Source organism: Melanostigma gelatinosum (genome assembly GCF_949748355.1).
Source record: "Melanostigma gelatinosum genome assembly, chromosome: 22".
Lineage (NCBI taxonomy): Eukaryota > Metazoa > Chordata > Actinopteri > Perciformes > Zoarcidae > Melanostigma > Melanostigma gelatinosum.
This window is the reverse complement of record NC_136655.1, coordinates 14195033-14221633: the sequence shown is the minus strand read 5'-3', so window position 1 is coordinate 14221633 and position 26601 is coordinate 14195033. Positions and strand designations below refer to the sequence as shown.

Genomic DNA, 26601 nt, shown 5'->3' with positions numbered 1-26601 from the left:
ATTAAACTCCAACCCCCCTCCCTCTCCATATTTACACAGTTTTGTTTTATTTACAAATAAAAGCTCACACCACTCCTCTCTGCAGGCATGCAGTAGCCTCAAATGTGCCTTCAGAGTGTTTTTAAATAATTCTTCTATGTTTACCTCTTTGCCCTCGAAGAGGGCGAAGTTGCGCCTTAAGACTACTGCATGCCTGGCAAAAGCGAGGAGTGTGTTCGCCTGCACCGCCCTTCCTCCCCCGTCCTTCTTGGGCAGGCCGAAAAGCCATACCCACTTCCAGTCCTTCAGCTTTTCCTTCTCTATGAGACACAGAGCAGACAGCAAGTTTAAAACCAGAATTTTCAGTTTCGTCAGGGCCGGACAAAGGAGGACCAGATGCTCAAAATCCTCGTCGGCCAGCCCACAGACTGCGCAGGTCCGCACGAACAGGAGCTTGTGAATCTGATGTAGGACGATGCTAGTATACATCCTCCTGTGCCTTAACTTAAAGTCGTTATTGAAGACAGAATGAGGGATGGCGGGAATACTAAGGTTCCCCCAGATTGTGCTTACATCATTGTTTGGGAACACAGCCGACCACCTCGTTTCTGCCACGGGCTTTTTTTTGAGCATCCCCAACAGAATATCGTATATTGTTTTTGTTTTTATGCTGACCAGATTTGTTGTTTTATCCCCTAGGCACAGGAGGAAGCTTACAGCATCGCCCTGCCTCACATTCCTCCCGGTTTTGAGTGCGCTCCAGTCCCTGCGGATGCACTCTGACTATGGAGCTAAATCCAGGTCAAAAGTTTCGTTCACTTGAAAAAAAAATGTGAACCTGAAAGTCCCAAAATACAGCAATGTATTCAAAATAAAAATAAGTGAATGAAAAGTTTTTTTGGGTTGAATATAATTTTGATTCACTTCTGGAATTTTTTCGAATACATTTTTTTTTTTCAGTTTTCACGTTCATATATATTTTGATATTTGAGTTCTTATATTTTTCAGTTTCAGATTTTATATTTTCAGATTCAAATCTTTTTTTTTTGGGTTTCAAATCTTTTTTTCACGTTCAGGTTTTTTTTTTCACGTTCAGGTTTTTTTTTTCAGTTCAGGTTTTTTTTTTCAGTTCAGACTTTTGACCCAGATCTAACGTGGGGGGCGTGGTATCAACTGAGAGGGGCGTGTCATCATGAGTGACAGCATAACAACGAGGGCTGAGGAGTTCCTCAACCACGTTGCCTTCAGGTAACGTGGGCACCGCGAGAATTATGATTCAACACTTTCTATTCACCATATTCACGTGATTGAAAGTTTAAAAAATGACGCTAGTGCCAAAATTCTGTTTAGCAAGCTGTTTTAGCCTCTACTTGGGACGAATCACAGTAAAAGAGCAATAAACTATGCCATATTGGGCCGTTCAACTACCACACTTTAATATATGACGTTTCGCACTTCCACACACCACTGTGAACGCAGCGTAGTATCCTTGTGATGGCGTCCGCTCCACCTGGACCGCATGCTGGCGCCAGCGCGCAGGTAAGAAATCGAATACATTTTTTTACAGATACTAGAAATTATCCTAAATATTATAATGATAATTGTAAGATAGCGTCATACATAGAGGGAGAAGATTTATTTAAGTGGGGATTTCGCCAAAGCTAGAAATTAAGCAACTAGCTGAATGCTGTTAGCTTGTGTTTGTGAATTGTTCCCTCCTTACACTGACCAGCTCAAGTCCTTCAATGTGTGTTGTCTTTCGTAACAGAATGTCGACTATAATTCGACAGTGGCTGCAGCTGCACAGAGCCTTATAAATGTTGCTTGGCGTCACTGTTTACAGAACTTCGTCGTTCATCAGTGTGGCTCCTCACATCGTTATCACTGTGGTTATCTCTATCGTTATATAGTTATTGGTGTGGACGGACCTTTAACGTTAGTTTACACAGCATAACCTTTGCAGTCCTCTTTGTTGTTGTATTCTGATACGTAATTTAGGCTATGATAGACGCCTTCCAAGTTGGCTCACTTTGCATACGTTTTAAGTAATAACTTGCATGCTGTTTGTTTGCATGTATTTCTTCCACGTCTGCAGAGGGATCTTGATGTCTTCAGGATGGGTTGGGATAATCATCCTTTAAGGACAGAGCAAAATCTGTCCCCACAACAACTGTGGACAATCGGACTCCTCCAGAATCCTGTTAATGCTCCAGACCTGGCAGAGGTAGCAAATCTAAGTTATTTTTAAGCAAACATAGTATTATACATTGATAGTTTTGACCAGTGTTTCTACTTCATAGAATAGCAAAGCTCACACCATTTCCTTGAATTTATTTTAGACACAAGCATTGTGCATAAAACAGCTTTTCAACACTGTAAAGGAAGCCCTCAAAACTTATACCATGAAAAAAACATCTTGGTACAACTGAATTTAGTTTACTTTAGATTACACTACCAATTATAATTTGGGGTAAGAAAATTGAATATTGCTTAATAACAGATGTGTCAAAGTTTTTTTCAATCACCAACGTCAAATTAATGAGAGAGATAACAGAACAAAAATGTGTTCAAATGCTGATCAGGGCTTGTATCTCTTTGTTCACATTAAAACTAATTAAATGATACTATGTTGATACTTGCATCAGCATAGTATCAGTTATGTTCACATGTTGATCTATTTAAAATCTGCTTACCTTTATAGTTTTACTTTATGTCCTCTGATTTCTATGTGACAAATGTTTAATTAAGAAATCTGCTTTTTTTTCTTGATGAAGGAAATCGAGGATGCAGATCTTGATTTCAACAGTGCCAGTGAGCAAAATGCGACCAGTTCTGGAGTGATTCTTCCACCCATTGCATGTCCCCTATGTGAGGAGGATATGGCACGCCTTAGGGCCGCTATTGATGTTGCTAGACCATCTGAGTCCTACGGCCGAGACATTTATTTAGCTGTATTGAACTGTGTACTAACTCATGTATCATAAATGCAAACGTTGTGTTTCAAGGGTTTTACCCCTTTAACACCAACAAGTATACAATGAATGTGTTTTAAATTTGTATTTGTTGTGACTGGCAACAGTGAAGCCACATGTAAAAAGAAGAATAAATCGTATAAAATCTTTTTTTAATTCCAAACCTTAACATTTTGTTCTCTTTTATAAACAGTCAACACAATTTGTGTGTGTATGGAACTCATTTTTCAAAACAAGTATTTTAAATATTACAATTAAATACTTTTCTTTTCTCAGAACATGAGAGTATTAAAACAGCAGTTTTTGCTAAACATGAACGGAGGCAAAAAATAAATAAATGGAGGGTAGAGAGAGACAATTGTCTACACATTGTGAAATTCCTGCCCGAGATGAAAAGCCTCCATCATTACCTTTTTCAATTCGACATATGACCTCATATGTCGTACGGGTAGTGGAATTGTCTTTGTACATGCTGAGACGACAGGGTAACAGATGCTGTGATGCCCAAAGTCTGCACTGCAGTCGTGGTTAAATCTGAGCATCACAGCAAAATCCTTCTTCTCGGATGGGAGAAGTGGGATGTGACCTTGGCCCGTGATCCACTGCAGAAACCTTGCAGGTGTGATGGACCGTGGGCCGTCTTCGTCCTCTTCATGATCTTCAGCTATGAAGCAAAGAGAAGAAAAAAATAAAGTTATGCGACAGTTTAAAATGTAGTTTTCCTTTTTTACTGCAATGCAGGTCTTTAGATTTAAAGAAGTGAAATAAACAGAGGTACTCTCGGTCACAGAAGAACAGCTGATCCAAAACAAATGTAATCAAATGTGTGATTTCCTGAGGTTTGGAGATATTCGACTGTTTCGGCCAACCACAATGGTTATAAATGGCATTCTGTGTTAACATTAAGTCTTTTTACATAGAATGGAGATATAGATTGGCCTTTGTAAAAGTTCTCATTAAGAACTAGAGGTTTAGGAAAAACAATTCTCATTTGTATGTATAATGTCTATGCAGTTGTGGAGTGTAACTAATTTAATTTACTAACTTCACTTAAGTACTATTTAAAAGTACTTGAAAGTACTTTAAAAGAGCTTTAGTTACTGGTTACTTTGCAGATTTAGATTATCAATACACATTACTAAAATTAACTAAACTAACTCTTGAACATGGAGGGCCAAAATCTGCAAAGGGAAACTCACTTTGCACGTTTGGCATTGTGCTTTTGGCATACTTTTGAATTCAATGGCATGGTAATGGATTTACATCAAACTCATGTTGCAGAGGCACAATAAACAGGGTGTTTCTCCCTGACCCTGTAACACTGCAAATTAGGGTCCCAGTGTAGCCATGAGAATCAGGAGGAATCATTATCAGTCTCCTTTTACCCTGCCCACCTGTAAATGCAACATTGTTTAGATCAGTTGTGTTTGTTTGGGTTACTTATTTGAATGGCAATGTATTACAATGGAATTTATATAACAAGTTTTCTCTACCTGCAGCCTTGTAGAGTAGCCATCCTCCTGTCAGCCCCTGCATCTTAGGATACTCATCTTGTAGTAGTCTGAAGAACTAAAAGAACAATAACATAGGGACTAAGTGATGTCTACATGCTTGAAGAAAAGCCAAACACCTTGCTCTTGCTGTCCCTGAGAGAGGTTCTGTGCGAGCACATTTATAAGGCTCTGTGCAGCTGCAGCCACTGTCGAATTATAGTCGACATTCTGTTACGAAAGACAACACACATTGAAGGACTTGAGCTGGTCAGTGTAAGGAGGGAACAATTCACAAACACAAGCTAACAGCATTCAGCTAGTTGCTTAATTTCTAGCTTTGGCGAAATCCCCACTTAAATAAATCTTCTCCCTCTATGTATGACGCTATCTTACAATTATCATTATAATATTTAGGATAATTTCTAGTATCTGTAAAAAAATGTATTCGATTTCTTACCTGCGCGCTGGCGCCAGCATGCGGTCCAGGTGGAGCGGACGCCATCACAAGGATACTACGCTGCGTTCACAGTGGTGTGTGGAAGTGCGAAACGTCATATATTAAAGTGTGGTAGTTGAACGGCCCAATATGGCATAGTTTATTGCTCTTTTACTGTGATTCGTCCCAAGTAGAGGCTAAAACAGCTTGCTAAACAGAATTTTGGCACTAGCGTCATTTTTTAAACTTTCAATCACGTGAATATGGTGAATAGAAAGTGTTGAATCATAATTCTCGCGGTGCCCACGTTACCTGAAGGCAACGTGGTTGAGGAACTCCTCAGCCCTCGTTGTTATGCTGTCACTCATGATGACACGCCCCTCTCAGTTGATACCACGCCCCCCACGTTAGATCTGGGTCAAAAGTCTGAACTGAAAAAAAAAACCTGAACTGAAAAAAAAAACCTGAACGTGAAAAAAAAAAACCTGAACGTGAAAAAAAGATTTGAAACCCAAAAAAAAAAGATTTGAATCTGAAAATATAAAATCTGAAACTGAAAAATATAAGAACTCAAATATCAAAATATATATGAACGTGAAAACTGAAAAAAAAAAATGTATTCGAAAAAATTCCAGAAGTGAATCAAAATTATATTCAACCCAAAAAAACTTTTCATTCGCTTATTTTTATTTTGAATACATTGCTGTATTTTGGGACTTTCAGGTTCACATTTTTTTTTCAAGTGAACGAAACTTTTGACCTGGATTTAGCTCCATATCTGACAGGCTGCACCCCAGCCCCCCTATTACACGGACCTGGAACGGTCCCCCCGCCCTCCTCAGTCCCATTACAGTTTTTATTCTTTCAAATACAATACCACCCCCCCCACTCCCCCCTCCTCCACAGACATCCCCAAGTGTTGTCAGGCCTGCCTCGCGGAGGGCCTTAGACACCATGGGCCTGCCGTTGTGAAGGAAGAAGGGTGAGTTTAGAAAAGGTAACCGCATCAAATGTCCTTCATGCTGCACGTCAGGTCTGAGGTGGGGCAGAAACTTGTCCCAAGCCTCCAGCGCCTCGCGAAAGAGCCCGGGCCAGTCTCCTGAAACATTTCTGGGAGAGAGGGCGTACAAATTGTAAAGCCCTCTCTCACCGTAGTCTGCCAGGAGTCCGGTCAAGGCATCCTTCCACGGGTGCTGCCTCTTCTCATCCAAAAAACGCCCTATGAGTTTTACCCTAAGTGCGTCCCTTTTGGCACCGATGTCAATCAGATCTAAACCCCCCTCCCACTTCTTAGCGGTTAATGTCCTACGAGCGATCATATTACCCTTCCCTTTCCACAAAAACTGGGATATGATGCTATTTAAAGCATTCAAAGCCCAATCCGGCAGCTCGCAGGACCCCAAAATGTGATTAATTTTGGACAGAACCAGAGCATTTGATACAATTACCTTTCCTCTTATGGTAAGCCCGCGGGCTTGCCATAAGTTACATATGTACCTTACTTTTTTTATTACACCCGACCAATTTCTGTCCCGAGCTTTTACTCTATCTTTCCCTATCCAAACACCCAGTATTTTACGTTCTTCAGTTATTTCGTTAAAACCCCATTTCCCTGTGTCGATATAATTTTCCATGAACACCATTATTTCCGACTTCGACATGTTTACTTTTGCCCCCGACGCACACTCGTACTTTCTTATATTTTCCATTGTTTTCTCCAGGTGCGAACTGTTTTTCAAAAACACGTTTATGTCATCTGCGTATTGCATTATTTTCACTTCTTTCCCACCCACAGTTTTAATCCCCTCTATCTCAGCGTCATTTTCTATACTGAGCGCTAACGGCTCTGCCACCAAGCTGTAGAGCATTGCCGACAGAGGACACCCTTGTCTGATGGATCGCTCCAAGCACACCTGTTCAGTTAAAAACCCGTTAATTTTAATTTTACTCTTTGCTTTCTTATATATTAATCTAATCCAGTTTATGTAATTTACCCCAAACCCATATCTACGTAATACCTCCCACAAAAACCTATGCTCCACCCGGTCAAACGCCTTTTCCAAATCAATCCCCAACAAGATCCCACCCTCTTTACTCATTTTGTCTACCAAGCTTTTTACAGCTATTATATTATCGCTTATGTCTCTGCCTGGTATGCTATAGGCTTGCGTTTTGGACACTATTGCCTCAATCACCCCCTTCAGTCTGCCTGCCAGTATTTTGGCGAGGACTTTGTAGTCGACATTAAGCAGGCTGATGGGCCTGTAGTTGCCCAAGTCCTCCTTCTCTCCTTTCTTAAAACTCAGGGTAATCACTCCCTCCGAAAAGTGCTCGGACACCGCATCCTTCCCGGTCATGTCCTGAAAGACCTGTCTCAGGATCGGAGAGAGCAGCTCAGTGAAACACGTATAAAACTCCGCTGTGAGCCCATCCAAGCCTGGACTCTTGCCGTTCTTAAGACTTTTTATTGCCAGCTCAATCTCCAGCTCAGTAAAGGGGCGCTCACACATTTCTCTGTCCGCACTGCTAATTTGCTTTTTGATTTGGCTGGCCATGACTTCTATCTGTTCTTCCTTAAGGTTTTGCTTTGTGTACAAGGCACTATAGAAGTCATGTGCCACGGTTAACAGTTCTCTGCTCCCACTCACTATCGCTCCATTCTTCCCCTTTAGTTGTTCGATGTATTGTTTCTCCTGAGCTACTCTCTCCAGCCCCAGGAAGAATGCAGTACTCCTCTCACCTTCCAGTAACTGCTGGGAGCGACTCCTGATGGCGGCACCTTTGCACCGTTTTACCTCACACTCGTTTAGTTTGTTTTTGTAAAACTCGTAGCTTTCGCTGCTGTAAAATTTGTTTCTCTCCATTTTTGCAATCTCTTTGCTCAGTAATTCATTCATTATGTTTTCCTCCCGCACCTCCTCCCCTTTTTTTTCTTTACTATATCTTATAGTATTCTTTTTTATTTTAGTTTTTATCACCTCCCAGTAGTACAGTTTGTCCTCCACCACCTGGATATCCTGCCCACACTGTTTAATGATTTGTATCATTTTTTCCCTATATATTTTGTCCTCTAGGAGGCCGTTATTTAGGCACCAGGTACCTCTGCCCTTTTTACCCTTGCCAGTACTTAGTTCCACTCGGACCAGCGCATGGTCACTCCATGCACTAAAAACATGGCTTATCTCTCCCACTTCTTTATATAAGCCCGAGGCGGCCAGGACCAGGTCAATGCGAGACTGTTTCAATGTCCCCATTACCACCTGCCTTCGTGTATAGGCCCTTACCCCAGGATTAAAAACGCGCCAAACATCGACCAGGTTTTTCGTCGTCATCAGTTCTCTTAAAGCGTTTCTACTCGTATCACTCTTGATTTTTTCGTGGGACCTATCGCTGCTACTGAGAGCGACATTAAAGTCCCCAAGCAATATGGTTTTGCTGTTCACCCATTTGGTCAGACTTTTAAACAAAGCCCTCCTCTCCTCCTCAACGTTTGGCGCGTGGATGTTAAACACCCTGATCAGTTCAGTCTTGTATAGGATTTCAAGCCCTATACATCTCCCATCCAGCGCATTGAGAATGCATTTATTCAAGCCATTCAGTTTTGTACTGAGCAGTACCGCTACTCCTCGGGCACTCCCAGCTCCCACCTGGGAGTGGACCTCCCCTCTCCACAGTTTTTTCACTCTTGCCAGAGCTGCAATGTCCCACCCAGTCTCCTGCAGGCAAACAATGTCGAACGTTTTCACCTTCTCTAGAATTACCTGCATTCTTGCAGGGCTTTTGCAGCCACACGTGTTAAAAGAGATCAGAGTCAGGTTTTCCAGGGCCATGAGCGCCGCTATTAAGGTAAGTCTAAACAACGTATGCACCCTCATCAGCTCTTCTTGTTCAGCCCTTTCAACCTCTTACCTGATCCTCTTCCGTTGCCACTGGACCTCTTCCTCCCCTCCTGCATGGACCTAAGGTCCTCGTCCGAGTCGGGAAGGTGACCCGACAGCAACGCGGGGGAGCCAATCCCCCCCCCACTGATCATGCTGCAGCCGTCCTGGGAGGACCCAATCGCCACCTCAGCTGCGACCCTTGTCAGCCTTCCAGCCTCTCGAGACATTTGCATTTCTGCGGTGTCCATTTCAGGGTCTGACGGATCCGTCAGCCACTGTGGAGGGCCACAAACCCCACTGCTCCGGAGGCCACTGCACTCCAGAGAGGACCCCAACGCCGTCTGCTCTTCAGCTCCTGTCAGCCGCTCTGCACCCAGGCCCTCCGCCGACGCATCCTTCTGCTTCCCCAGGGACAGTCTCGAGACCCGCACCTTGCCCGGCTTACCCGGGCCCAGTTCTTTCAGCCTCGCGTTGACTCTCAGTTCGTCCCCACTTGGGCCAAGTTGGATGGGTGGAGTCACTGGCACCCCCTCCACGTCTGCCGCTAAAGCCTCTGGGTCTGCCGCTACTGCTGCCGCTGCCGCCGCCACCGCTCGCGCTGCCGTCTCTGGCCCCGCCGCCGCCGCTGCTGCCGCTGTCGTCGCTGGCCTCACCGCTGCTGCTGTTGCTGTTGTCACTGGCACCACTGCTGCTGTCGCCAGCACCACTGCTACTGTTGCTGTTGTCACTGGCACCACTGCTGCTGTCGCTAACACCGCTGCTGCTGTTGCTGTTGTCACTGGCACCGCTGCTGCTGTCGCTGGCACCGCTGCTGCTGTTGCTGTTGTCACTGGCACCACTGCTGCTGTCGCTAACACCGCTGCTGCTGTTGCCGTTGTCACTGGCACCACTGCTGCTGTCGCTGGCACTGCTGCTGCTGCTGACCCTGGCACCGCCTCACCCTCTTCCTCCTGCTCCTCGCTGCTCATCTCCTCCTCATCCTCGGTCTCGAGACTTGAGGAGTCGTTGGCGTTTACACTGTCCTCAGTCCCCTCCATCTCCTCTTCTTCCTCCACTACCTCCTCCACCACCTCCTCCTCCCCAACCACCTCCACCAGCCCATGACACACGCAGCTTTCTTGCGCCTGCCTGCATCCCGTGCAGCTCTTGCTGCCTTTGTTTGTGCATTCACGGGCATAGTGCCCTTGCACTCCACAAGTGTGGCATGAAAATTGCGGACACTCGCGTTGGATATGGCCAGGCTGCATGCAGATTCGGCATATTTTTGTCTGCTTGTCATGTATGACACGGAAATACTCGAAGCCCAGCACCGTCGCAAACTTAGTAGAGTACGGGAGGGACTGGACTTTGTCATTAAATCTCACCCTCATGAAGCGGGTGCCATCTGTTACCTTGGACCCTGGCCACATCCTCCTTTTCACCGGAGAGACGGCCATGACTCCCCAGCTTTGCAGCTTTGCCAAGATGCATCGGTCCCTGATGTAATATGGTAGGCTGAGAAAAGAGACCACCATCTCATCGTTCGCAATCTCCTTCGCATGCACCCTAGTTTCGCCAACTTTGAAACCCTCCATCAGGCGGTCCTTGCCTTTAGGATGGCTCATAGTCATTTCGAATCGCTTTGGATTGATCACCCGGCATGCGAGGATTGCTCCACACAGCCTCTGCACATGGCTGATAAGCTCCATTGTGCTCATCGTAACACCTCCCTCCATCTCCACATTCACAGTAAGGTTTTTTAACTCTTGCTCCTGCCTGTTCTCGACAGCTTGTGGGCTGTCTCTGCTTTCCTCCACCGCCTGGTTGTTGGGGTTATCCCTGCTCGTCGTCGTTAATTCGGTCCGGGTCTGGTTCACCTGTAAGGCCGTCATGTTGGGAAAAAAAAAGAAAGCGCCCCTCTCAGTAGAAAACCACGGGGGATAGCTCTCAAAAGCGAGAGAAAAAAAACAACTTCCCCCCAATCAGTGTAACACTGACGGGGGTACTAAGCACGAACCCAAACTGAGGAAGAAGGCTATCTCTTAGCGCATAAGAAAACTAAAGCAGAGAGAAAAAGGAGGAGGAAGAAAAAGCGTGCTGGCTCTGGAGCTCAGCAATCCAACTGCTCACACAGGTGTCCCTCAATCAGCACTGATCAGCGAGGCGTGGCCATAGCAAACAGGAGATCCTGGGTTCAAATTCCAGCAGTGCCTCAAAGAGAAAAATTATATGAGCACTAAATGAGAATGAATCTTTTTGGTGACCCACTGCCTGTTACAATACAGTGTAGACTTCAACTTTTTGGTTTCATATTTGTGAAAATTAAAGATGGTTTAGAATTTTTCAAAAAGACCTTCACGGAGGTGCTGTGGCTTAGTTGGTCAAAGTGCCTGTCTAGTAAACAGGAGATCCTGGGTTCAAATCCCAGCAGCGCCTCTCCTAGATAGTCTTGACTTCACCTTTTTGCTGTCATATTTGAGGAAATGAATGACGTTTAAAATTTGTGAAAAAGACCTTCAGAGAGGTGGGTATTCCTGGGTGGTCTTGACTTCAACTTTTTGCATTCATATTTGAGAAAATTAACGACCAAATTAAATTTGTTAAAAAGACCTTGAGCGAGGCGCTGTGGCTTAGTTGGTTTTTTTTATTTTTATTTTATTATCAAAAAAACACATTATTTCGTTTTTTACAACACTCAAAATGACACTTGTTCCCCTTTTCGAAAAAAAAGGTTCATGAACTGACAACAGAAAATAAGATAAACCCTCAACACACACAACTTAAAAGATACACTCAACATTTACCCAACCCACAAAACAAATCAACGAACTTAATCCTCCCCATAAACCAAAGTAACATACACTACAACTACTGATAAAACGGACAAAACAAAATCAAAATAGACTCTCAGAAGTACATAATCACCCTCATAATCCATGTTCATTTACTCCCCCTACTTACCCTCCCTCCACAAAAAAATAAAGCAACTCTAACTCAAACCCCAGCTATAGTACACCCTCAAAAATTAAACTCCAACCCCCCTCCCTCTCCATATTTACACAGTTTTGTTTTATTTACAAATAAAAGCTCACACCACTCCTCTCTGCAGGCATGCAGTAGCCTCAAATGTGCCTTCAGAGTGTTTTTAAATAATTCTTCTATGTTTACCTCTTTGCCCTCGAAGAGGGCAAAGTTGCGCCTTAAGACTACTGCATGCCTGGCAAAAGAGAGGAGTGTGTTCGCCTGCACCGCCCTTCCTCCCCCGTCCTTCTTGGGCAGGCCGAAAAGCCATACCCACTTCCAGTCCTTCAGCTTTTCCTTCTCTATGAGACACAGAGCAGACAGCAAGTTTAAAACCAGAATTTTCAGTTTCGTCAGGGCCGGACAAAGGAGGACCAGATGCTCAAAATCCTCGTCGGCCAGGCCACAGACTGCGCAGGTCCGCACGAACAGGAGCTTGTGAATCTGATGTAGGACGATGCTAGTATACATCCTCCTGTGCCTTAACTTAAAGTCGTTATTGAAGACAGAATGAGGGATGGCGGGAATACTAAGGTTCCCCCAGATTGTGCTTACATCATTGTTTGGGAACACAGCCGACCACCTCGTTTCTGCCACGGGTTTTTTTTTGAGCATCCCCAACAGAATATCGTATATTGTTTTTGTTTTTATGCTGACCAGATTTGTTGTTTTATCCCCTAGGCACAGGAGGAAGCTTACAGCATCGCCCTGCCTCACATTCCTCCCGGTTTTGAGTGCGCTCCAGTCCCTGCGGATGCACTCTGACAGGCTGCACCCCAGCCCCCCTATTACACGGACCTGGAACGGTCCCCCCGCCCTCCTCAGTCCCATTACAGTTTTTATTCTTTCAAATACAATGCAACCCCCCCCACTCCCCCCTCCTCCACAGACATCCCCAAGTGTTGTCAGGCCTGCCTCGCGGAGGGCCTTAGACACCATGGGCCTGCCGTTGTGAAGGAAGAAGGGTGAGTTTAGAAAAGGTAACCGCATCAAATGTCCTTCATGCTGCACGTCAGGTCTGAGGTGGGGCAGAAACTTGTCCCAAGCCTCCAGCGCCTCGCGAAAGAGCCCGGGCCAGTCTCCTGAAACATTTCTGGGAGAGAGGGCGTACAAATTGTAAAGCCCTCTCTCACCGTAGTCTGCCAGGAGTCCGGTCAAGGCATCCTTCCACGGGTGCTGCCTCTTCTCATCCAAAAAACGCCCTATGAGTTTTACCCTAAGTGCGTCCCTTTTGGCACCGATGTCAATCAGATCTAAACCCCCCTCCCACTTCTTAGCGGTTAATGTCCTACGAGCGATCATATTACCCTTCCCTTTCCACAAAAACTGGGATATGATGCTATTTAAAGCATTCAAAGCCCAATCCGGCAGCTCGCAGGACCCCAAAATGTGATTAATTTTGGACAGAACCAGAGCATTTGATACAATTTTTTGGTAAGCCATAAGTTACATATGTACCTTACTTTTTTTATTACACCCGACCAATTTCTGTCCCGCGCTTTTACTCTATCTTTCCCTATCCAAACACCCAGTATTTTACGTTCTTCAGTTATTTCGTTAAAACCCCATTTCCCTGTGTCGATATAATTTTCCATGAACACCATTATTTCCGACTTCGACATGTTTACTTTTGCCCCCGACGCACACTCGTACTTTCTTATATTTTCCATTGTTTTCTCCAGGTGCGAACTGTTTTTCAAAAACACGTTTATGTCATCTGCGTATTGCATTATTTTCACTTCTTTCCCACCCACAGTTTTAATCCCCTCTATCTCAGCGTCATTTTCTATACTGAGCGCTAACGGCTCTGCCACCAAGCTGTAGAGCATTGCCGACAGAGGACACCCTTGTCTGATGGATCGCTCCAAGCACACCTGTTCAGTTAAAAACCCGTTAACTTTAATTTTACTCTTTGCTTTCTTATATATTAATCTAATCCAGTTTATGTAATTTACCCCAAACCCATATCTACGTAATACCTCCCACAAAAACCTATGCTCCACCCGGTCAAACGCCTTTTCCAAATCAATCCCCAACAAGATCCCACCCTCTTTACTCATTTTGTCTACCAAGCTTTTTACAGCTATTATATTATCGCTTATGTCTCTGCCTGGTATGCTATAGGCTTGCGTTTTGGACACTATTGCCTCAATCACCCCCTTCAGTCTGCCTGCCAGTATTTTGGCGAGGACTTTGTAGTCGACATTAAGCAGGCTGATGGGCCTGTAGTTGCCTAAGTCCTCCTTCTCTCCTTTCTTAAAAATCAGGGTAATCACTCCCTCCGAAAAGTGCTCGGACACCGCATCCTTCCCGGTCATGTCCTGAAAGACCTGTCTCAGGATCGGAGAGAGCAGCTCAGTGAAACACGTATAAAACTCCGCTGTGAGCCCATCCAAGCCTGGACTCTTGCCGTTCTTAAGACTTTTTATTGCCAGCTCAATCTCCAGCTCAGTAAAGGGGCGCTCACACATTTCTCTGTCCGCACTGCTAATTTGCTTTTTGATTTGGCTGGCCATGACTTCTATCTGTTCTTCCTTAAGGTTTTGCTTTGTGTACAAGGCACTATAGAAGTCATGTGCCACGGTTAACAGTTCTCTGCTCCCACTCACTATCGCTCCATTCTTCCCCTTTAGTTGTTCGATGTATTGTTTCTCCTGAGCTACTCTCTCCAGCCCCAGGAAGAATGCAGTACTCCTCTCACCTTCCAGTAACTGCTGGGAGCGACTCCTGATGGCGGCACCTTTGCACCGTTTTACCTCACACTCGTTTAGTTTGTTTTTGTAAAACTCGTAGCTTTCGCTGCTGTGAAATTTGTTTCTCTCCATTTTTGCAATCTCTTTGTTCAGTAACTCATTTATTATGTTTTCCTCCCGCACCTCCTCCCATTTTTTTTCTTTACTATATCTTATAGTATTCTTTTTTATTTTAGTTTTTATCACCTCCCAGTAGTACAGTTTGTCCTCCACCACCTGGATATCCTGCCCACACTGTTTAATGATTTGTATCATTTTTTCCCTATATATTTTGTCCTCTAGGAGGCCGTTATTTAGGCACCAGGTACCTCTGCCCTTTTTACCCTTGCCAGTACTTAGTTCCACTCGGACCAGCGCATGGTCACTCCATGCACTAAAAGCATGGCTTATCTCTCCCACTTCTTTATATAAGCCCGAGGCGGCCAGGACCAGGTCAATGCGAGACTGTTTCAATGTCCCCATTACCACCTGCCTTCGTGTATAGGCCCTTACCCCAGGATTAAAAACGCGCCAAACATCGACCAGGTTTTTCGTCGTCATCAGTTCTCTTAAAGCGTTTCTACTCGTATCACTCTTGATTTTTCCGTGGGACCTATCGCTGCTACTGAGAGCGACATTAAAGTCCCCAAGCAATATGGTTTTGCTGTTCACCCATTTGGTCAGACTTTTAAACAAAGCCCTCCTCTCCTCCTCGACGTTTGGCGCGTGGATGTTAAACACCCTGATCAGTTCAGTCTTGTATAGGATTTCAAGCCCCATACATCTCCCATCCAGCGCATTGAGAATGCATTTATTCAAGCCATTCAGTTTTGTACTGAGCAGTACCGCTACTCCTCGGGCACTCCCAGCTCCCACCTGGGAGTGGACCTCCCCTCTCCACAGTTTTTTCACTCTTGCCAGAGCTGCAATGTCCCACCCAGTCTCCTGCAGGCAAACAATGTCGAACGTTTTCACCTTCTCTAGAATTACCTGCATTCTTGCAGGGCTTTTGCAGCCACACGTGTTAAAAGAGATCAGAGTCAGGTTTTCCAGGGCCATGAGAGCCGCTATTAAGGTAAGTCTAAACAACGTATGCACCCTCATCAGCTCTTCTTGTTCAGCCCTTTCAACCTCTTACCTGATCCTCTTCCGTTGCCACTGGACCTCTTCCTCCCCTCCTGCATGGACCTAAGGTCCTCGTCCGAGTCGGGAAGGTGACCCGACAGCAACGCGGGGGAGCCAATCCCCCCCCCCACTGATCATGCTGCAGCCGTCCTGGGAGGACCCAATCGCCACCTCAGCTGCGACCCTTGTCAGCCTTCCAGCCTCTCGTCCCATTTGCATTTCTGCGGTGTCCATTTCAGGGTCTGACGGATCCGTCAGCCACTGTGGAGGGCCACAAACCCCACTGCTCAGGAGGCCACTGCACTCCAGAGAGGACCCCAACGCCATCTGCTCTTCAGCTCCTGTCAGCAGCTCTGCACCCAGGCCCTCCGCCGACGCATCCTTCTGCTTCCCCAGGGACAGTCTCGAGACCCGCACCTTGCCCGGCTTACCCGGGCCCTGTTCTTTCAGCCTCGCGTTGCCTCTCAGTTCGTCCCCACTTGGGCCAAGTTGGATGGGTGGAGTCACTGGCACCCCCTCCACGTCTGCCGCTAAAGCCTCTGGGTCTGCCGCTACTGCTGCCGCTGCCGCCGCCACCGCTCGCGCTGCCGTCTCTGGCCCCGCCGCCGCTGCTGCCGCTGTCGTCGCTGGCCTCACCGCTGCTGCTGTTGCTGTTGTCACTGGCACCACTGCTGCTGTCGCCAACACCACTGCTACTGTTGCTGTTGTCACTGGCACCACTGCTGCTGTCGCTAACACCGCTGCTGCTGTTGCTGTTGTCACTGGCACCACTGCTGCTGTCGCTGGCACCGCTGCTGCTGTTGCTGTTGTCACTGGCACCACTGCTGCTGTCGCTGGCACCGCTGCTGCTGCTGACCCTGGCACCGCCTCACCCTCTTCCTCCTGCTCCTCGCTGCTCATCTCCTCCTCATCCTCGGTCTCGAGACTTGAGGAGTCGTTGGCGTTTACACTGTCCTCAGTCCCCTCCATCTCCTCTTCTTCCTCCACTACCTCCTCCACCACCTCCTCCTCCCCAACCACCTCCACCAGCCCATGACACACGCAGCTTTCTTGCGCCTGCCTGCATCCCGTGCATCTCTTGCTGCCTTTGTTTGTGCATTCACGGGCATAGTGCCCTTGCACTCCACAAGTGTGGCATGAAAATTGCGGACACTCGCGTTGGATATGGCCAGGCTGCATGCAGATTCGGCATATTTTTGTCTGCTTGTCATGTATGACACGGAAATACTCAAAGCCCAGCACCGTCGCAAACTTAGTAGAGTACGGGAGGGACTGGACTTTATCATTAAATCTCACCCTCATGAAGCGGGTGCCATCTGTTACCTTGGACCCTGGCCACATCCTCCTTTTCACCGGAGAGACGGCCATGACTCCCCAGCTTTGCAGCTTTGCCAAGATGCATCGGTCCCTGATGTAATATGGTAGGCTGAGAAAAGAGACCACCATCTCATCGTTCGCAATCTCCTTCGCATGCACCCTAGTTTCGCCCACTTTGAAACCCTCCATCAGGCGGTCCTTGCCTTTAGGATGGCTCATAGTCATTTCGAATCGCTTTGGATTGATCACCCGGCATGCGAGGATTGCTCCACACAGCCTCTGCACATGGCTGATAAGCTCCATTGTGCTCATCGTAACACCTCCCTCCATCTCCACATTCACAGTAAGGTTTTTTAACTCTTGCTCCTGCCTGTTCTCGACAGCTTGTGGGCTGTCTCTGCTTTCCTCCACCGCCTGGTTGTTGGGGTTATCCCTGCTCGTCGTCGTTAATTCGGTCCGGGTCTGGTTCACCTGTAAGGCCGTCATGTTGGGGAAAAAAAAAGAAAGCGCCCCTCTCAGTAGAAAACCACGGGGGATAGCTCTCAAAAGCGAGAGAAAAAAAACAACTTCCCCCCAATCAGTGTAACACTGACGGGGGTACTAAGCACGAACCCAAACTGAGGAAGAAGGCTATCTCTTAGCGCATAAGAAAACTAAAGCAGAGAGAAAAAGGAGGAGGAAGAAAAAGCGTGCTGGCTCTGGAGCTCAGCAATCCAACTGCTCACACAGGTGTCCCTCAATCAGCACTGATCAGCGAGGTGTGGCCATAGCAAACAGGAGATCCTGGGTTCAAATGCCAGCAGTGCCTGTGACAAAGCAATGTAACCTTCATCTTTATTGTTTCATATCTGTGAATATGACCGAAAGTTCAAAATCTAAGGAAAACTCAATCACAGAGGTGCTGTGGCTTAGTTGGTTAAAGTGCCTGTCTCGTAAACAGGAGATCCTGGGTTCAAATTCCAGCAGTGCCTCAAAGGGAAAAATTATATGAGCACTAACTGAGAATGAATCTTTTTGGTGACCCACTGCCTGTTACAATACAGTGTAGACTTCAACTTTTTGGTTTCATATTTGTGAAAATTAAAGATGGTTTAGAATTTTTCAAAAAGACCTTCACGGAGGTGCTGTGGCTTAGTTGGTCAAAGTGCCTGTCTAGTAAACAGGAGATCCTGGGTTCAAATCCCAGCAGCGCCTCTCCTAAATAGTCTTGACTTCACCTTTTTGCTGTCATATTTGAGGAAATGAATGACCGTTTAAAATTTGTGAAAAAGACCTTCAGAGAGGTGGGTAGTCCTGGGTGGTCTTGACTTCAACTTTTTGCGCTCATATTTGAGAAAATTAACGACCAAATGAAATTTGTTAAAAAGACCTTAAGAGAGGCGCTGTGGCTTAGTTGGTCAAAGTGCCTGTCTAGTGAACAGCTTGGAGGCCAGTGCCTTATCCATTAGGCCACTGGGTCTCTGGTTGTGGCGTCAGAGAGTCCCTGTTTGCATCACGGACTGTTGTTCCCAACATGTGGATTGACATACAATGAATGATATTCCGCTCCGCTACTCTGCTTTTCATCACCACATAAGGGACTCAGAAGTCTTTGTATGCACTGAGAGTATGGGTAACATGAAAACAATGCATTGATGTCGCAAAGCAAAAGCTATGCTCTCGTGCTCACAAGCAAATGCATTGATGTATCGCACAATGCTAAAGTGCTCAGAAGTTGCTGTTATGGAGCTCAGAAGTATTTGTATGCAGCACTGACAGTTGTTCCCGACATCTGCAGCATAGGCTGATATACAATTAATGATTTGTTGAAACTATTGCCAAGCGAGCAGTTGTTGGTTTCATCCAGTCAGTTTGAATGCAGTGGAAGAGACGTTTAGCACACAGTTAGCAGAGGATGGTTTCGATCCATCGACCTCCTTCGATCATAACCCTAACCGTAACCCACATCCACATCATTACCTTTCATCACTTCTTTGATCCCTTCAGAGTGAGGAGAGTTTTGCTTTAATCGAACACTTTGTCAGTTTGAATGCAGTGGAAGAGAAGTTAAAACACAGTTAGCAGAGGAAGGTTTCGATCCATCGACCTCTGGGTTATGGGCCCAGCACACTTCCGCTGCGCCACTCTGCTGTCTATTAGCCAATGTGGGACTCGAACCCACGATGCCTGCCTTTCAAGGCCAGACAACAAAGACAATCCACAGAGGGCAATAAACAGCATTGAGCAAACACGCAAAGCATTGAAGATATGGAAGCACCAATGTTATATTTACCCATCAGCTGTGCCAATCTCTTTTTATCACCCAAGATGGGACTTGAACCCATAATTGATTTCACATCATTACCTTTGATCACTTCTTTAATCCCTTCAGAGTGTCTAGAGTTCTGCTTGAATCGAACACTTTGTCCGTTTGAATGCAGTGGAAGAAAAGAGATGTTAAAAAACAGTTAGCAGAGGATGGTTTCGATCCATCGACCTCTGGGTTATTCCGCTCCGCTACTCTGCTTTTCATCACCACATAAGGGACTCAGAAGTCTTTGTATGCACTGAGAGTATGGGTAACATGAAAACAATGCATTGATGTCGCAAAGCAAAAACTATGCTCTCGTGCTCACAAGCAAATGCATTGATGTATCGCACAATGCTAAAGTGATCAGAAGTTGCTGTTATGGAGCTCAGAAGTATTTGTATGCAGCACTGACAGTTGTTCCCGACATCTGCAGCGTAGGCTGATATACAATTAATGATTTGTTGAAACTATTGTCAAGCGAGCAGTTGTTGGTTTCATCCAGTCAGTTTGAATGCAGTGGAAGAGACGTTTAGAACACAGTTAGCAGAGGATGGTTTCGATCCATCTACCTCCTTCGATCATAACCCTAACCGTAACCCACATCCACATCATTACCTTTCATCACTTCTTTGATCCCTTCAGAGTGAGGAGAGTTTTGCTTTAATCGAACACTTTGTCAGTTTGAATGCAGTGGAAGAGAAGTTAAAACACAGTTAGCAGAGGAAGGTTTCGATCCATCGACCTCTGGGATATGGGCCCAGCACGCTACCGCTGCGCCACTCTGCTTTAAACCACCCCAGATGGGACTTGAACCCACAATACCTGGCTTAGGAGGCCAGTGCCTTATCCATTTGGCCACTGGGGCTCTGGTTGTGGCGTCAGAGAGTCCCTGTTTGCATCACGGACTGTTGTTCCCAACATGTGGATTGACATACAATGAATGATATTCCGCTCCGCTACTCTGCTTTTCAGCTGTGCCAATCTCTTTTTATCACCCAAGATGGGACTTGAACCCATAATTTATTTCACATCATTACCTTTGATCACTTCTTTAATCCCTTCAGAGTGTCTAGAGTTCTGCTTGAATCGAACACTTTGTCCGTTTGAATGCAGTGGAAGAGAAGAGAAGTTATAACACAGTTAGCAGAGGATGGTTTCGATCCATCGACCTCTGGGTTATGGGCCCAGCACGCTTCCGCTGCGCCACTCTGCTGTATATTAGCCAATGTGGGACTCGAACCCACGATGCCTGGCTTTCAAGGCCCGACAACAAAGACAATCCACAGAGGGCAACAAACAGCATTGAGCAAACACGTAAAAGCAAAGCATTGAAGATATGGAAGCACCAATGTTATATTTACCCATCAGCTGTGCCAATCTCTTTTTATCACCCAAGATGGGACTTGAACCCATAATTGATTTCACATCATTACCTTTGATCACTTCTTTAATCCCTTCAGAGTGTCTAGAGTTCTGCTTGAATCGAACACTTTGTCCGTTTGAATGCAGTTGAAGAGAAGTTAAAACACAGTTAGCAGAGGATGGTTTCGATCCATCGACCTCTGGGTTATGGGCCCAGCACGCTTCCGCTGCGCCACTCGGCTTTAAACCACCCCAGATGGGACTTGAACCCACAATCCCTGGCTCATCCATTAGGCCACTGGGGCTCTGGTTGTGGCGTCAGAGAGTCCCTGTTTGCATCACGGACTGTTGTTCCCAACATGTGGATTGACATACAATGAATGATATTCCGCTCCGCTACTCTGCTTTTCAGCTGTGCCAATCTCTTTTTATCACCCAAGATGGGACTTGAACCCATAATTGATTTCACATCATTACCTTTGATCACTTATTTAATCCCTTCAGAGTGTCTAGAGTTCTGCTTGAATCGAACACTTTGTCCGTTTGAATGCAGTGGAAGAGAAGTTAAAACACAGTTAGCAGAGGATGGTTTCGATCGATCGACCTCTGGGTTATGGGCCCAGCACGCTTCCGCTGCGCCACTCTGCTGTCTATTAGCCAATGTGGGACTCGAACCCACGATGCCTGCCTTTCAAGGCCAGACAACAAAGACAATCCACAGAGGGCAATAAACAGCATTGAGCAAACACGCAAAGCATTGAAGATATGGAAGCACCAATGTTATATTTACCCATCAGCTGTGCCAATCTCTTTTTATCACCCAAGATGGGACTTGAACCCATAATTTATTTCACATCATTACCTTTGATCACTTCTTTAATCCCTTCAGAGTGTCTAGAGTTCTGCTTGAATCGAACACTTTGTCCGTTTGAATGCAGTGGAAGAGAAGAGAAGTTAAAACACAGTTAGCAGAGGATGGTTTCGATCCATCGACCTCTGGGTTATGGGCCCAGCACGCTTCCGCTGCGCCACTCTGCTGTATATTAGCCAATGTGGGACTCGAACCCACGATGCCTGGCTTTCAAGGCCCGACAACAAAGACAATCCACAGAGGGCAACAAACAGCATTGAGCAAACACGTAAAAGCAAAGCATTGAAGATATGGAAGCACCAATGTTATATTTACCCATCAGCTGTGCCAATCTCTTTTTATCACCCAAGATGGGACTTGAACCCATAATTGATTTCACATCATTACCTTTGATCACTTCTTTAATCCCTTCAGAGTGTCTAGAGTTCTGCTTGAATCGAACACTTTGTCCGTTTGAATGCAGTTGAAGAGAAGTTAAAACACAGTTAGCAGAGGATGGTTTCGATCCATCGACCTCTGGGTTATGGGCCCAGCACGCTTCCGCTGCGCCACTCGGCTTTAAACCACCCCAGATGGGACTTGAACCCACAATCCCTGGCTCATCCATTAGGCCACTGGGGCTCTGGTTGTGGCGTCAGAGAGTCCCTGTTTGCATCACGGACTGTTGTTCCCAACATGTGGATTGACATACAATGAATGATATTCCGCTCCGCTACTCTGCTTTTCAGCTGTGCCAATCTCTTTTTATCACCCAAGATGGGACTTGAACCCATAATTGATTTCACATCATTACCTTTGATCACTTATTTAATCCCTTCAGAGTGTCTAGAGTTCTGCTTGAATCGAACACTTTGTCCGTTTGAATGCAGTGGAAGAGAAGTTAAAACACAGTTAGCAGAGGATGGTTTCGATCGATCGACCTCTGGGTTATGGGCCCAGCACGCTTCCGCTGCGCCACTCTGCTGTCTATTAGCCAATGTGGGACTCGAACCCACGATGCCTGCCTTTCAAGGCCAGACAACAAAGACAATCCACAGAGGGCAATAAACAGCATTGAGCAAACACGCAAAGCATTGAAGATATGGAAGCACCAATGTTATATTTACCCATCAGCTGTGCCAATCTCTTTTTATCACCCAAGATGGGACTTGAACCCATAATTGATTTCACATCATTACCTTTGATCACTTCTTTAATCCCTTTTTTTTTTCTTTTTTATTATCAAAAAAACACATTATTTCGTTTTTTACAACACTCAAAATGACACTTTTTCCCCTTTTCGAAAAAAAAAGTTCATGAACTGACAACAGAAAATAAGATAAACCCTCAACACACACAACTTAAAAGATACACTCAACATTTACCCAACCCACAAAACAAATCAACGAACTTAATCCTCCCCATAAACCAAAGTAACATACACTACAACTACTGATAAAACGGACAAAACAAAATCAAAATAGACTCTCAGAAGTACATAATCACCCTCATAATCCATGTTCATTTACTCCCCCTACTTACCCTCCCTCCACAAAAAAATAAAGCAACTCTAACTCAAACCCCAGCTATAGTACACCCTCAAAAATTAAACTCCAACCCCCCTCCCTCTCCATATTTACACAGTTTTGTTTTATTTACAAATAAAAGCTCACACCACTCCTCTCTGCAGGCATGCAGTAGCCTCAAATGTGCCTTCAGAGTGTTTTTAAATAATTCTTCTATGTTTACCTCTTTGCCCTCGAAGAGGGCGAAGTTGCGCCTTAAGACTACTGCATGCCTGGCAAAAGAGAGGAGTGTGTTCGCCTGCACCGCCCTTCCTCCCCCGTCCTTCTTGGGCAGGCCGAAAAGCCATACCCACTTCCAGTCCTTCAGCTTTTCCTTCTCTATGAGACACCGAGCAGACAGCAAGTTTAAAACCAGAATTTTCAGTTTCGTCAGGGCCGGACAAAGGAGGACCAGATGCTGAAAATCCTCGTCGGCCAGGCCACAGACTGCGCAGGTCCGCACGAACAGGAGCTTGTGAATCTGATGTAGGACGATGCTAGTATACATCCTCCTGTGCCTTAACTTAAAGTCGTTATTGAAGACAGAATGAGGGATGGCGGGAATACTAAGGTTCCCCCAGATTGTGCTTACATCATTGTTTGGGAACACAGCCGACCACCTCGTTTCTGCCACGGGTTTTTTTTTGAGCATCCCCAACAGAATATCGTATATTGTTTTTGTTTTTATGCTGACCAGATTTGTTGTTTTATCCCCTAGGCACAGGAGGAAGCTTACAGCATCGCCCTGCCTCACATTCCTCCCGGTTTTGAGTGCGCTCCAGTCCCTGCGGATGCACTCTGACAGGCTGCACCCCAGCCCCCCTATTACACGGACCTGGAACGGTCCCCCCGCCCTCCTCAGTCCCATTACAGTTTTTATTCTTTCAAATACAATGCAACCCCCCCCACTCCCCCCTCCTCCACAGACATCCCCAAGTGTTGTCAGGCCTGCCTCGCGGAGGGCCTTAGACACCATGGGCCTGCCGTTGTGAAGGAAGAAGGGTGAGTTTAGAAAAGGTAACCGCATCAAATGTCCTTCATGCTGCACGTCAGGTCTGAGGTGGGGCAGAAACTTGTCCCAAGCCTCCAGCGCCTCGCGAAAGAGCCCGGGCCAGTCTCCTGAAACATTTCTGGGAGAGAGGGCGTACAAATTGTAAAGCCCTCTCTCACCGTAGTCTGCCAGGAGTCCGGTCAAGGCCTCCTTCCACGGGTGCTGCCTCTTCTCATCCAAAAAACGCCCTATGAGTTTTACCCTAAGTGCGTCCCTTTTGGCACCGATGTCAATCAGATCTAAACCCCCCTCCCACTTCTTAGCGGTTAATGTCCTACGAGCGATCATATTACCCTTCCCTTTCCACAAAAACTGGGATATGATGCTATTTAAAGCATTCAAAGCCCAATCCGGCAGCTCGCAGGACCCCAAAATGTGATTAATTTTGGACAGAACCAGAGCATTTGATACAATTACCTTTCCTCTTATGGTAAGCCCGCGGGCTTGCCATAAGTTACATATGTACCTTACTTTTTTTATTACACCCGACCAATTTCTGTCCCGCGCTTTTACTCTATCTTTCCCTATCCAAACACCCAGTATTTTACGTTCTTCAGTTATTTCGTTAAAACCCCATTTCCCTGTGTCGATATAATTTTCCATGAACACCATTATTTCCGACTTCGACATGTTTACTTTTGCCCCCGACGCACACTCGTACTTTCTTATATTTTCCATTGTTTTCTCCAGGTGCGAACTGTTTTTCAAAAACACGTTTATGTCATCTGCGTATTGCATTATTTTCACTTCTTTCCCACCCACAGTTTTAATCCCCTCTATCTCAGCGTCATTTTCTATACTGAGCGCTAACGGCTCTGCCACCAAGCTGTAGAGCATTGCCGACAGAGGACACCCTTGTCTGATGGATCGCTCCAAGCACACCTGTTCAGTTAAAAACCCGTTAATCTTAATTTTACTCTTTGCTTTCTTATATATTAATCTAATCCAGTTTATGTAATTTACCCCAAACCCATATCTACGTAATACCTCCCACAAAAACCTATGCTCCACCCGGTCAAACGCCTTTTCCAAATCAATCCCCAACAAGATCCCACCCTCTTTACTCATTTTGTCTACCAAGCTTTTTACAGCTATTATATTATCGCTTATGTCTCTGCCTGGTATGCTATAGGCTTGCGTTTTGGACACTATTGCCTCAATCACCCCCTTCAGTCTGCCTGCCAGTATTTTGGCGAGGACTTTGTAGTCGACATTAAGCAGGCTGATGGGCCTGTAGTTGCCTAAGTCCTCCTTCTCTCCTTTCTTAAAAATCAGGGTAATCACTCCCTCCGAAAAGTGCTCGGACACCGCATCCTTCCCGGTCATGTCCTGAAAGACCTGTCTCAGGATCGGAGAGAGCAGCTCAGTGAAACACGTATAAAACTCCGCTGTGAGCCCATCCAAGCCTGGACTCTTGCCGTTCTTAAGACTTTTTATTGCCAGCTCAATCTCCAGCTCAGTAAAGGGGCGCTCACACATTTCTCTGTCCGCACTGCTAATTTGCTTTTTGATTTGGCTGGCCATGACTTCTATCTGTTCTTCCTTAAGGTTTTGCTTTGTGTACAAGGCACTATAGAAGTCATGTGCCACGGTTAACAGTTCTCTGCTCCCACTCACTATCGCTCCATTCTTCCCCTTTAGTTGTTCGATGTATTGTTTCTCCTGAGCTACTCTCTCCAGCCCCAGGAAGAATGCAGTACTCCTCTCACCTTCCAGTAACTGCTGGGAGCGACTCCTGATGGCGGCACCTTTGCACCGTTTTACCTCACACTCGTTTAGTTTGTTTTTGTAAAACTCGTAGCTTTCGCTGCTGTGAAATTTGTTTCTCTCCATTTTTGCAATCTCTTTGTTCAGTAACTCATTTATTATGTTTTCCTCCCGCACCTCCTCCCATTTTTTTTCTTTACTATATCTTATAGTATTCTTTTTTATTTTAGTTTTTATCACCTCCCAGTAGTACAGTTTGTCCTCCACCACCTGGATATCCTGCCCACACTGTTTAATGATTTGTATCATTTTTTCCCTATATATTTTGTCCTCTAGGAGGCCGTTATTTAGGCACCAGGTACCTCTGCCCTTTTTACCCTTGCCAGTACTTAGTTCCACTCGGACCAGCGCATGGTCACTCCATGCACTAAAAGCATGGCTTATCTCTCCCACTTCTTTATATAAGCCCGAGGCGGCCAGGACCAGGTCAATGCGAGACTGTTTCAATGTCCCCATTACCACCTGCCTTCGTGTATAGGCCCTTACCCCAGGATTAAAAACGCGCCAAACATCGACCAGGTTTTTCGTCGTCATCAGTTCTCTTAAAGCGTTTCTACTCGTATCACTCTTGATTTTTCCGTGGGACCTATCGCTGCTACTGAGAGCGACATTAAAGTCCCCAAGCAATATGGTTTTGCTGTTCACCCATTTGGTCAGACTTTTAAACAAAGCCCTCCTCTCCTCCTCGACGTTTGGCGCGTGGATGTTAAACACCCTGATCAGTTCAGTCTTGTATAGGATTTCAAGCCCCATACATCTCCCATCCAGCGCATTGAGAATG

The 26601-nt window shown here is 45.8% G+C and overlaps 1 protein-coding gene and 1 long non-coding RNA gene across 2 annotated transcripts; one reads left to right on the top strand and one right to left on the bottom strand.

Annotated features, from left to right (window-relative positions):
• Window positions 1-1232: 1232 nt before the first annotated feature.
• Window positions 1233-3136, top strand: LOC306795922. The gene is made up of 3 exons (XR_013773018.1): window positions 1233-1518; window positions 2075-2203; window positions 2754-3136. It is a non-coding gene; the product is annotated as an uncharacterized lncRNA (long non-coding RNA).
• A 177-nt stretch (window positions 3137-3313) lies between these two features.
• On the bottom strand, window positions 3314-5206 carry LOC306796124 (uncharacterized protein; the record flags this gene model as incomplete). The annotated part of the gene is made up of 3 exons (XM_079294899.1): window positions 4902-5206; window positions 4445-4520; window positions 3314-3615 (listed from the first exon to the last, which is right to left on the bottom strand). The coding sequence occupies exons 1-3, from the start codon at window positions 4944-4946 to the stop codon at window positions 3314-3316; spliced, it is 423 nt and encodes a 140-aa protein (XP_079151025.1). The 5' UTR covers window positions 4947-5206.
• Window positions 5207-26601: the final 21395 nt, after the last annotated feature.